The 13,695-nt window shown below is 42.2% G+C and overlaps 1 protein-coding gene across 1 annotated transcript in view; it reads right to left on the bottom strand.

Moving 5' to 3' along the window:
• The window catches only part of SYDE2 (synapse defective Rho GTPase homolog 2), a 52,813-nt gene extending 39,673 nt beyond the window's left edge, over positions 1 to 13,140 (bottom strand). Inside the window, exons 1-2 of the mRNA XM_038415000.2 lie at positions 11,607 to 13,140; positions 4,720 to 5,448 (exon numbers count right to left, since the gene is read on the bottom strand). Of these exons, the coding sequence (XP_038270928.1) occupies positions 4,720 to 5,448; positions 11,607 to 13,005 (2,128 nt within the window). The 5' untranslated portion in view covers positions 13,006 to 13,140. The remainder of the gene's footprint in view (positions 1 to 4,719; positions 5,449 to 11,606) is intronic.
• Positions 13,141 to 13,695: the final 555 nt, after the last annotated feature.

Here is a 13,695-nt window from a genome sequence, read left to right as displayed (position 1 = left end):
TTTGCCCAAGTCATCAGGAGGTGAGCTTCTCTCTGAGGGACTGTACAACTCATTGTCCTTTTCTACTGAAATAAGATATGGCTGAGGTTTTGCCTGTCATGATCAGCACAAGAGCAGAGCCCAGATATGGGAGCAGAACCTCAAGACCATATCAGATTGCCCTGAGCTCTTGCCAGTTTATACTGTGCTTGCTCTCTTGTTTGGGCTAGATCCTTGAACAGTCCTTGATCCTGTGTGATAATTTTATCCCTCCAGGCTTGCATCTATGGCAGTAACTGTCCTGACTACTTTGCCTATTGAAAAGCCTGCTCTGAATCTGCTCAGTCTTCATGGAGAAAGATACATTTACTGAGGGGAGGATAAGAAATAATGGAGGGAGGGATAAGAGAAATCTCTATAGTGGCCCAATGTGAACACAGGCCCGCTTGAGAGGGGTCTGAGTCTCCACAGCACAGGCACAGATCTCCCAGCAGGCACTCAATCAGCAGTGAGGTGCAGGAGACCGTGTCTGGCTTTCCCTCTCTTCTTAGCCTTCTCTGCCATGCTGCACTCTGCTTGGGTGAAGAGAAGGGATGGACTATGGGGAGAAAAGGAATCCTCTCTGCCAACAAAGGCAGATGGTGACAGCCTGGAGATTTAAAGCCATTTTTTAAACTGCTCTGCAGCAGGGAGGCCCTGAAGCAGCAGACAAAAATATGGCAGTTTCTCAAAGGTGGCAGGAGAGGTGTGGTTCCAGTGACAGACAGGTTTGGCCTGCCTCCAAAGCTGCATAGACAGAGGCCCAGTGTCATGGATCTGTGGCCCGCATTACAAATAAGAAATACCATTTACGGGTAGCTATTCTAATTTCTTTTAGACGAAGACCCAACACCACAACTCCAATTATACTATACGTTAAAAACCACCACCACCAAAAATAGTACATAAATCTTCCAAAGTAACATGTCACAATTCTGTGATGCGAACCATTATAATGAGGTGTCATTTTTCAACATTTTGCAGGTTATACCAGCACTAAATAAGCTGTACAGTTAGGGTTCATTTTTATACAATTCTATATTTTGAAATTTGAGTTTTGTATATGCTAATGTTTAGAAAAAATGTACACTTTTCAGTTTGCACACCATATCTACTTCTGCTTAAACTGCACGCCAAAAAAGCACACTTTTTATTTGCAGCCACTAAAACCTTTTTCTTACAGATTCAGATCAGCTCACACTACTACTTATTTTTTCTAATTTAGAATCTAGTTTACTTTTAACAGTGATTACTTTATCATAAAGAATTAAAAGTACTTTTATAAGAATTTTATATTTGCAATTTTGCTTTGGGAAAAATACTAAATATTTGGATTTATTTGTTTTATATCTAATTCTATTTCTCAGTAACTTAAAATATTAAGCATGGCCAGGACTATAAATCAAGGAAATTAACGTGCAAATCCTTATTCACACGAGTAGTACGTAAGTGAGTAATCCTACTAATTCTGGAACTACTTGTATGAGCGAGAACTAAAAGCAAACAGGAATCTGCAGGATTAGTCCCCAAGACACTAGTACAGTATTTAAAGAAAAAGCCCATTCAGTATACTGTTTGGAAGGATGCTGAGAAGTAATTAAATCCCAACGTTTATGTTTTACTGAAGAATAGTTTTCAGAACCATAGTAGTGTTTTCAAGAAATTAAAAACAAAATAATTGGTATCTCTGCTTTAAAAAAAAAAGACAAAAACAATATCTCATTAATAAAAAGAACACCCTAACCATAAAAAACACACACTAAAAACCAATGATATTATTAGGAACACAGATAAAAGCATTGTTTTTGTATTTAACCTACAGTAGTACCCTTTGCTCAGACTTCTTCCTTCCTAGTAAAAGCAGACTTGCTAAACAATCATGGGGCATTTGACAAGAGTTACTGCTTGATGTATTTGAGTCTATGAAGATATAGAAATTTATATACTGCATAGCAATTGCTTGTGTAATTCAGACTCTGTACTAATACAAATAAAGTTAAATCGGACGTGCTGCCCTTCATGTAGTAATTTTGTCTGGATGAGCCGTCATTTTAAATTTAACTGAAAATAACTCTAGACACCTTAACTGGATTAAAAGCAGCACTAACTACTCCTCCACAATAAAGCCAATTATTTAACAGCAGGGACCCACTTCATCATCAATTAATCCAGTCAATGTGATCACTATTCAATGCACACACAAGAGAGCTGCTTTAAAATAGTTTAATTAACTCAATACTGAGTAAACTTCACAAGAGAAATCCATAATCAATTTTCCCAGACTTCATTATAGACATACATTCAAAGCGCAAGTTAATCTGAAGAGATACAACTTCGATTCTCCATGAAAAACTGTAGTCAGTTTTGCCTAATACATAAAGGGTTTAGTCCTTCAAAAGGAACAAGTGACCCATATTAATGTTCCTGAGAATCACGTATGTATTGAGAGATTAATCTCTTAAATGGATCAAACACAGTTTGTAGGACTAGCACACACTGGTCTACTTATTGTGTCACATTTTGCAACCAAATGCAATAGTACCAGTTATTTAATACAGACTACAAAGCAAGATATTTTTAACTTGAATGGAAATTCTAGACCGTCACATATACTTTGCAGCTTACACACAAACAAACACACACACACACTCCTGCCTCTATTACATTTCCAAACAAAAGCACAAAATGTGGGTTCCTAGACATGACAGTACATGATGGCACAAATGGCTGGTTATAGAGGGTAAAATCTGTATGTGACCTAAGGAGCAACAGGATGAGTTTCAGAGCCGGAGCTCCAGCTCCAGGGAATGTCTACACTGCTATTTTTAGTGTTGTAGCACAAGCCCCAGCCTGTAGACCATGGCTCTGAATCTTGCTGACAGCTTTTTTCTTTTTTGGGGGGGGAGGGGGCGGAGAGTATAGACATACCCTAGGTGACGGTCTCCTAAATCCCATTTTCAACAGTGACTTTGGGATTTGGGCAAAATAACTTAGTACACAGACTTTTTATCTGCAAAGTTTTTACCAAAAAAAAAAACACACAGTAATTAATATTCACAACATGGATATTAATATGCCCATTTTATACAGGGAAACTGAGGATGACAACTTAAGTGACTTGTCCAAGGGGACAAAGTTCATCAGACTTTGGGGGAAGGACAGCTCAGCGGTTTGAGCACTGGCCTGCTAAACCCAGGGTTGTGAGTTCAATCCTTGAGGGGGCCATTTAGGGATCTGGGGCAAAAATTGGGGATTGGTCCTGCTTTGAACAGGGGGTTGGACTAGATGACCTCCTGAGGTCCCTTCCAACTCTGATATTCTATGATTCTATGAACCAGATCTGGAATTAGAACTCATGAGTATCTTGTCTCCCATTCCTGTGCTCAGATAACATCTCTCTCACTCAGTAGGATACTACAAGTCAAGGTCAGCAAGTTGCTTGACCCTGTCAATGAGAAGTTATTCCTTTTTAGGGGCTGACACCAACCTCAATATAATACTGAATTTATATATTCAGTTGAAACAATAATTAAAACTGGAGTATAACACACTTAAGGTATGTCTATACTGCAAGAAAAGATCTGCAGTTGGCCTAGGTCAGCTGACTCAGGTTTGTGGGGCTCAGTGCGGGGCTAAAAAAATTGCAGTGTAAATGTTCAGGCTCAGGCTGGACCTGGACTCTGGGACTCTGCTTGCAGGGGTGGGGGAGCGTCCCTGGGCCCAGGCTCCAGCCCAAGCCTGGATATCTACACTGCAATTTTATAGCCCCACAGCCTGAGCCTGCTGACCCAGGATAGCCGCAGGTCTTTTATCACAGCGCAGACATAACCATTGATGAACATGATAAATAGGGACAAGCCAGCACAACTTCTGTAAAAGAAAACCGTTCTTCTCCCATCTATTAGATGTTTTTGAGGGAGTCAATAAGATAGCAGATAAAGAAGACAGGGTTGATATCATTTATACGGACATTCAGAAAGCCTTTGATAAAAATCCCATACAAGAGACTTCTGAGGAAATTAAGTAGCTAGAGTTAAAGTTCTACCTAGGGTTAGAATTGGCTAAGACATAGAAAACAAAATATGTTGTATTTGTGCATCATCAACAGAATTGTTAACCAAGCTCACTCTGTAAACTTTTTATTGTTGGCAAGGTGTGAGCCATAACGAACCAGTTTACATTTCAGATTCCAAGCTCCATTCAAGGGCTGGTAACCAGGGTTTAAAAAGGACATATTTTTATATCTGAGATGTGCAAATTTGATCCAGAAGTCATCAATACATACAAAATATGGAACCCCACTCTTACAGTCACTTTTCAGAGCAGAAACGTGTTTTTAAAGGCTCAAAAAAAATACTGTAGATAATTACCATAATTTTCAAACTTGACTATCTAAAGTTAGGCACCTAAACTCATATTTAGTAATATAGACAAATGGCTTGATTTTGCAAGGGGCTTAGCACTCGCATTTCCTATTCAAATGAATGTGATCTCTGGGTATTCAACACCTGTGAAAGTTAGGCCATTTGTCTAGGTGCCTAATTTTCTGTACCCAGTTTTGAAAATTATGGCCTACATATTTTATAATCAACTTTCCATCAATTTTATAGAAATGTTCACAATGAAGAGGGGGAAAAATGTTTAATTTTCCTATGAAAATAAAGAGGAATGTAACATCTCTATATTCCATATCCTTCTTACCTGCTGAACAATATGTAAATGCAGGGCTCTCCTCTACTGCTGTCGCACTCCGAGTCTTGCATACAAAACTCTGCTTGTGCAGCTGCACATACTCCATGGAATGTATGGAATCTGCTTGATTAATTTCACTGGCCTGACCCATTTGATTGTCTCCTGCAGATTCTGAGAAGTATGGAAGGCCTTTATTTTGCCCCATTACTTTAATCAAGTCACTCCCAGGCAACATCTTGAAACTGATGGTATGGGAGTCCAAATTAACAGAATTTTTCCCAGTAAAACAATGGAGTCTGGGGAATTCAGGCTCATCATCTTCAGGGATAGGGTTGTACCATATTTCTCCTTCATCATCTGCATCATTATCCTCACTGAAGTCTAAAGTACAGTTTCTCAAAACTGAAGGGCTTGTAGAATGGTGAACAGCAGTTTCAGAACTATAGGTTCTTGCAGGACATTCCTGTCCTATAGGTGATTTGGGAGGAACCTGTGGCAGTTTAGGTCCAGGTAATGGACTGGAAGATTTGGGTACATGAATAGTGTTGCCTTGCATTTTCTTACAGATATTTTCTTCTTCCAGATTAGGGGCCTTTAGAGTACTCTGATGTAGCCAGTTACGTTTCTTAGAAACTGTGATGCTGTCAAGCTGTGGCCTATGCTCATGGACTTCACTGGCCATAAGAATTCTAAGTTCTCTCCCGCTTGTGGAGGATATGTAAATATTTTCAATTAAATCTGTTATTAAAAGAGGAAAAAGAGATGCTTAGAACATTCTTCCAGTTTTGATCAAACACAAACACATACACTGTCACGTCCCATCCACACTAAATCTAGTCCCACAGGACAAAAGACATGCTGTGCTATCATGAACTTAATTTCAGTCCATCAAAAGACAACAATTGTGCACATAGTATTAGAAACAAAAATATCTTTTGACATAGCAATGGCAGTGATAGTACAAGCACGTCTGTACTTGTTCCACATTCCAAGAATATGCACATAACAAAACAATGTGGGGAAGCAGTCAATCTGACACTCCTATCGATAATGAGCATATAACAGACTTGCAATATTAACTTCAAGAATATCATGTATGTCATGAGATATATTAACTATGTTCTAGATCCTGCAAGGTGCCACATGTCTTCTGAGAGCTGATAAAGGGTCTCAGCTCTCAATGAAAGACTACCACATCACAGGATCAGGCCCTAAGTGAGATGTAATTTCAAGCTGCCAAAAAACTGTCCAGTGTCCAAGTCTATAGAAAGTACTTGAGAGAACATGGTTCTGTCTCCCAAACAGTGTTTAATGTTAACAGCACTTGTATAGAAACGTTCGAGGTACTGTTTCCATTGGGCATTTATATTTTCTTTAAAATCTCACCCACATTGTTGGCATTTGTAAAATATTGAAGGATTAACACTGAAATTGAAATGTAAACTGATCAAGTAAAGTTGCTCTGTGTGTTTTAATGTCTTAACACACTACTTCAGAAATGAAAGTGCTTTGGTAGTACAATTAGAATGAAACCTTTACCCCAGATCAACTTTATAGGCAACCTCCAGTCTTAAAGGTCCTGCCCTAAACCAAGTGCATCAAATACAATTCTGCTCCACTTATTAGAAACTCCATTAAGTATCCAATTTTATCAGTACTTTGATAGTCGCTGTAAATTTCTTCATATTATGTTTTGTAAAGAACAAAAGAGACAGTCACTTAAGACTGTTTCACTTTGTTAAAATTTAATCTAGGAACAAGTTACTTTTAAAAGTTTATTGAGCCAAAAAGCAATGTTCTAAAAATGTTATCACAGCACAGTATTCCTATTATCAAAGTACAATAAAAATGAAAAAAAAAAACTAAATTATGTAATTTAGATTCATGACACTTAAGTTTTGCTTGTGCCTTTATTTACATACAATCTGAAGGTTTTGAGTTTTTCCACTGAATTAAATACAGATTGCAGTTCTTCTTCACCAGACATATAAATTACTTAGTACTACAAAGCTGATTGTTCATTTATTTTAACTTAGATGTCAGCACTTTGTATTAATGTAAAGTTCACATTAAACACAAAATTCAGGCTCCAGCACTTTAATAAGTAAATGTGAGGTACCCTCTACCTAAGATCAAGATGAACACAAAGATTTGCAAAACAAGTCTATTTTATTTCTACTGTAGCTATGCATCAAGTCTGTACAGTATAATTAACAGATTCCTTCTAATTAAAGTCATTTTATTTCCCCATGAATACCTGTAAAAGAATGCATGCAGGCAGCATTTAAGGCTCTTTGAACAACCAATTCTTAAAATACTTTTGCTAACTACTTTAATGATTATGTTTGCTGAAGAAGTCTTGTTTTGCAATAAATCTAGAGAATTTATAACCATTGAACATTTAACTAGGCATACTCCTAAAACAAAAGTTCAACAAAATAGCGTTTAAGTAGCAAAAACAACCCTGAAGTACATTTTGCAGGACTCTTGTTCATTACAAGATTGCGCATTACATATGTAGGTTAAAAACTGTGAAAAACACAGTGTAGAAATTACCAGTATATAAACGGTGTACAGCTTATGAAAAAACACACACTGTTTAAGGACAAGCCAAGGATCACATCGATTTTGATGTTTCCACCAAATGCATCCGATGAAGTGAGCTGTAGCTCACGAAAGCTTATGCTCAAATAAATTTGTTAGTCACTAAGGTGCCACAAGTACTCCTTTTCTTTTATCAATTTTGATATTTGAACTCAATATTAGCATTAACTGTGAACAACAATTCAGCCATCCTTATATTGAGAATATCGGGTGTCTACACAAGGGTCTGTTTTGTGCAGATGCTGTGTATTGGTATAAAACCCTAGTGTACATAGGCTGCATCGGTGCAGTTACACTAGCCGATACTTTAGTACCCATACTAAAAAGACCTAGTGCAGACAAGCTCTCTGTTTAAAGCTATTGTAACGTTTATTGAATTTGCCTTTTTAATAAGGAAATCTTAATAATGGTTCTGATGTGAAGACCTATATTTCTGTCTACAATATAATAAAAAGGCAGTTATTTCAACTTGCTTTTTAATTAATTTCCTTGCTCCATTATTTTTCTTGCTGTTATTGTTGCTCCAAATAATTACAAAATATAAATGTTCAAAATAGCAAATGTATCATTTGTGATTAGACATTACACAAAGTCAGAAATATTTATTTAAACCAGTACGGTATATGCTAGGAATGCTTACTTTCTATATCTGATTGCTGCATTAAAATCCTCAATTTTCCAGTAACAGCCCAAGGAATTGTTCCTATCTAACAGTTTAAATAGATGGAACATTCAAGTACTCTATTTCTACAACAAAAATATCTGTGTTACTGTCAGCATTGCACAGAAATGTGTGCCCTTTAGCATTAGTTAGGAAAGCTTACAATCCTCAGAAGTGCAGACTCTTAAAAATTATACACATGCCCAAATATACAAACCAATCATATGTCTGAAATCTGGGCCTAAGCTACCTTTTACTCCTAGAACAGCAAAAGCTCAAAGTACATTTGATAACATATACCAGTACAGTGTTCAATATTCCAATTACAACTTTACTTGAAAGGCTTACTAAGGAATACAATGATAAAATGTGTTGAGAATTCTTGAATAATTTTCCATGACATGATTTGCTGCTGTATCACAATTTGAATTTCAGAAATACTATTCTCACTCTTATGCAAACAATAATAAACAAGCTTACTACTGCCAAAATTGTCAGTATTACAAATTTTCAAAAAAAATCTTATCTTAAATCCAGAACCAGCCAAATGGTATACTTCGATTTAAATGTCAAGTCCGTCACTTACAATCAAATGACAGACAGTTGTATTTGTAAGCTCTGAACTTCTCCTTTATATGGTCTTAGACCCTGATCCTACAATCCTTTACACATTCGCTTAACTTCAGTACCACAAGAAGTGCCACTTAGGTCAATGGCAGTAGTAAAGTTAAGCACATGCGTTAAGGATTGCAGGATCAGAGCCTTGATTTCAAAAGGCATTTTTACTTTGAAATCTCACACATACCACAGCAAAGGACAAGGACAAGCACAGAGAAATCTAACACAAATCTTTCAATATACCTCATACATATCTACACTCATGAATGTTCTGATTTATCTGAACTGCTCAATGTATTTTTCAAAACAATTAAAGCAATTCATTTTATAAATATCTATAATGTCTAAATATTTTTAAAATTCTTACAAAAGTATCAAATTTCTGAATGTCAGCTCTGAAGTTTGATACCTCAACCGCTTTTGCAGTTAAGACTCAATATGTTTATATTATTGCAGCTGACAAAAGATGAAGATAACAGCCAGAGACAGAAGTCGATACTGCCTAATAATAATAATAATAATAATACATTATTAGCCATTACTGAAAAAGCTTCAGATAGATCCTAGTGAAAATGTATATTTTGTAAAGTCCCAATATGCAAGTACTGCCTTGTCTGGACAATAAGTATGCACTATTTGACAGAAATACAGCTCTAACGGTACAATTAGTTCAGTAAGCCGACTGACACATTTTGAAGATTTTCCAATCCTATTAACTTTAGTAGTGATCAGGCCTTAAATAAGTGGAAGGATTTTAGAAATATGCAGGTCATGCATGTCCCTTACCCTTTGGTCTAAAGCAGTCTTATTTACAATAATCTTCTCTAGATAAAATTATTTGTATCATCACAGCACCTAGGAGTCCCAGTCATAGACCAAGACCCCAGTGTGCCAGGTGCTGTACAAAACAGAACAAAAAAGATGATCCCTTCCCCAAAGAGCCTCAGTCCAATGTTTGTTTATTATGGTTTTCTTTAAAGCTAACTATTCAATTTACCTTGCAATATACTGACTGAGTACTAACTAAATACTTCTTTATAAAAAAGAGTAGGATCCAGTTTTACAAACATGCACATGCAGATCAGGGTCTCAGTCTTTCAACTTGACTGAGGTAAAAGTTGATATTCTGTCTATCAACTGTGTGTAGAAAATTTTTCAACAAAAGGTCACACTCTACCTTTCTAAGCCATATTTTTTGGATGTCAGGATAGGTTGACAACCAAGCTTTTAATTAAGTGGGAAGAGAGTTTTTGCAGTTCTCCATCTAGATCAAAATAGCTCATTCACATTTTCACAGAATTAATTTAGACTCCAATATTGTTTTTGTTCAAACCAAACTAATGATTAACTTGCAAACATTCAAGTAAATTAGAAAAATAAGAAAAAAAAAAAGAATTATGGAGCAAGCAGCAGTATAAAGAAAAAGCCTGGGGAGTTGTAAAACATTTACATATTGAATAAAGTAGGGGCCCCAATTCTGCAACTTTTTCGTCACATGAGCAGTATTTACTTCTAGGGTTACTCATTCCTGGAAGGGGTTGCAGTGGTCAAGCCTTAAATCTGGATATGCCAAAGCACACTGTGTTTATTTGCGTTAAGTTATAAAGCAAACAAGATTGGGTAAAAAGGGAGATTGTTAAGAACCTGCACAAAATTAATTTTGTTCAACTGAAAGGCTGGTCATTAAATTTAAAGCCCTTTTCAGTTTTAAGAGATGAGTTTTATTGCCCAGAATAATGAACAGATTGTTTGTGTACATCTACACCTTCTATTTAAAATAACTAATTTCCAAACGTGAATGAGTTGCTTGAAATATGCAATACTGTATAAAAGAGACAATACCAATCATTTGGTATTATATTTGTTCAGTTAACTTCCTACTTGAGTTTACTGCAAGTAAACACATGGGCTTTTGAAATTAAAAAAGGATTGCTTTATGATTTCAACATATTACAGTGAAAAGAAAAGGAGTACTTGTGGCACCTGAGAGACTAACACATTTATTTGAGCATAAGCTTTCGTGAGCTACAGCTCACTTCATTGGATGCAGCATCGGCTGTAGCTCACGAAAGCTTATGCTCAAATAAATTTGTTAGTCTCTCAGGTGCCACAAGTACTCCTTTTCTTTTTGCGAATACAGACTAACACAGCTGCTACTCTGAAACATATTATAGTGGTTATCTATATGTAAGTCATTTTACTCTGGTGTACAACACCACAAGTATAAATTACAAAATTCTAACAAATACATACATCATCTTGGTACCATTTTTAATGATGCACAATTAGAGCTACTAAAAATAATGTCAGTTCTTATATTTTTGTGGCAGTACCATTTTGTGGATTCAACTCAATTTCCCCCCCCCCCCCCCCGCTTTCTAGGAAAGTTAAAGCCAATTTTCACAGTGAAAAAGCCATTTCACTGGAGAAATGAAAAACGTTTGCCTTAAAACACGTCGTAACTTTGCCTATGGCAAAGTTTTGCCACATTCACAACTCCAGTACTGTTAGCGACAGAACTAGCAAGTGCAATTTACCTCAATCAAATCAAGAAAACGCCCAAAGTTCTATAGGTGAGTATTCAGAGGGAAATGTAGGACTTCACACAGCTCCAGTATTAACTCTAATTTGCAGATGACACTCAACTTTTTAGGTATACTGCTTTTATAGGTGCATGAACCTGTAATAAATATCTGAAATCGCCGATACCAACCCCTCTGAACCAAGAACCAAGGTGTGTTATACTAAAACTACATACACATTCCCCTGCTATAGGGCAACCTGAGACATTACACTCGCATTTCATTATCACCCTGTAAGGAATGGTTGAACGTGCCTCCAAACTGCAGGCTACCCTCCACCCTTCAGTCACCACCCCTTAGTAAGGCAGACCAGAGATGGGGTTAAGTTGGCTCCAGGGGCCCTCCAGAGCACAAGCTGCTTGGCAGAGTGTGACAGGCTGAAGCCAGGCCCAAGCGGTGTGGCGGCCTGGTCGCCATCCCTGCAAACGTACCTGTCAGCAGATCTCTCTGGTCCGGGGGAGCTGCCTGGGCCTTGCTTCCCTGCCCTCTCCAAGCCGGCGGAGTTGCGGGCCCCTCTTCTCCAAGGTCTGGCCGAGCAGGCAGCGCCGCACCTGTCCCAATGGCTCTGGGGTCCGCGGAGGAAGCCCCAGCCCCGACGCGCCCCTTCATTCCCAGGGACAGCAGGCGCCCTTTACACATCCACTTCTGCAGCTTCCCGACGCTGACCGCGGGCGGCCTGCCGGGGCTCTGGGGGGCATGCGGGCGGCTGCCGGGGCACGCTGCCGGGAGCCCGCCTCCGGCCGCTGCCTCTGGCGGCGCGGAGCCCTGGGCACCGAGCAGCAGCAGCCGCTCGGCCTGGCGCGCCCCCGCGCCCCGAGCCGGGCTCTCCCCGCCGCTGACCGAGCGCTCCGCGGCTGCAGGAGCATCGCTCCCCCCGCGGCCGCCGTCCGGCCGCGCCGGGTCCCAGGCCGGGCCAGGCGGCTCGCCCTGCAGCAGGTGCCCCAGGGCGGGCTCCACGGGGTGGTAGCGGATCAGGCTGTCGCTCAGACACCGCTGCAGAGGCGATGGCTTCGCGGGGCGGCCGGGGGGCAGAAGGGGGAGGCTCCCCAGGCTCTGACCCCCGCGCCCGGGAGGCGCCAGCTGGCCGGGACGCCCTGCGGAGCCCTGGGCGGGCAGGGGCGGCCAGGCGGGGGCGGGCACCTGCTGCTGCGGGCTGCCCTCCCCGGAGGAGCAGGAGGACCAGGCATCGCTGCTCTCCGCTGCCCCGCAAGAGGCGACGGGCTGGGGGAACCCTCCAGCGCAGGCGGGGCCGGCCGGGGGCAGGTCGTGCATGGCATGGATCAGCAGGTAATAGGCCTCCTGCAGCTGGCTCCGCAGCCTACCCGTGCTCTCCCGGGTCCCGGCCAAGCGGCCCTCCCCTCGGCCCCGGGCACAGGCGGCAGGGAGCCCCTGCGCCGCCTCTCGCGCCTCGGCCGGGCGGCAGCCCCAGGGCAGAGTCTCATTATCGTAGTAATCGCCCTCCTCGCCGTCAGGAGCACGCCGCGCGGGGGCGGACCCGGGCTGCGGGGCTGGGTCCCCCGGGGAACAGCCAGGGGTGGCCGGGGCTCCTGGTGTCCCTTCCCCCAGAGCTGCGGGGTCAGGCGGTGCCTTCCCCCGCCGGGGCCAGCCTGGCTGCCGCTGTCCAGGCTCCTCCTGGCTCCCAGCCCCTGGGGGCGCCGAGACCGCCCGGCTCCTGGGCTGAGCCCACGGCGCCCCCCTGGCCTGTGGCTGCTGCTGGGCTTTACCTTGAGGGGCGCCGGTCCCCGCGCGGGGGTGCGCGCCTGCCGCCGCCCCGCGCTGGGACCTCCTGCCCCGCAGCTTGGAGAGGGTCCTGCGCAGAGGATCAGCCATGCCTGCCCCCGCCCCGCACCCGCCTGCCTCAGTAGCTGCTGCCCGCCAGCAGGGGGGCGCTGGGTGCCCCCCTGCGCGGCTGCTGGCGGCGGCGGCGTCGCACTCCCTCCCCGCAGCCCGACTCCGGCCGCCGCTCACATACTTGGCATAACTGAGCGGGGTGAGAGGGCGGCCTGCAATGCGCATGTCTTGCTGCCCGCCGCGGAGCGTGCGCGCCCGGCTCTCCCCGCCCGGGCTCCGAGTGCGGGGGGGGGGGGCGGAGGCGAGGCGAAGGCTCCCGCGCCGACCCGCCTCTGGGCGCTACCTGCTGTCCCCACACACGCACGCGGCTGAGAAGACACCAGTCCCTCCTTTCCAGAGTAGCAGCCGCGTTGGTCTGTATTCGCAAAAAGAACAGGAGGACTTGTGGCACCTTAGAGACTAACACATTTATTAGAGCATAAGCTTTCGGGAGCTACAGCTCACTTCATCGGATGCATTGGGTGGAAAAAACAGAGGAGAGATTTATATACACACACAGAGAACATGAAACAATGGGTTTATCATACACACTGTAAGGAGAGCGATCACTATTTCCCCATGTTATTTCTCCCCCCCCCCCCACCCACCCCACTGTTCCTCAGATATTCTTGTTAACTGCTGGAAATAGCCTACCTTGTCACCATGAAAGGTTTTCCTCCTTTCCCCCCC

The sequence above is a fragment of the Dermochelys coriacea genome, chromosome 8 (genome assembly GCF_009764565.3).
Source record: "Dermochelys coriacea isolate rDerCor1 chromosome 8, rDerCor1.pri.v4, whole genome shotgun sequence".
Lineage (NCBI taxonomy): Eukaryota > Metazoa > Chordata > Testudines > Dermochelyidae > Dermochelys > Dermochelys coriacea.
Note: the sequence above shows the minus strand (reverse complement) of the source record. Positions and strands in the feature narration are given on the sequence as shown.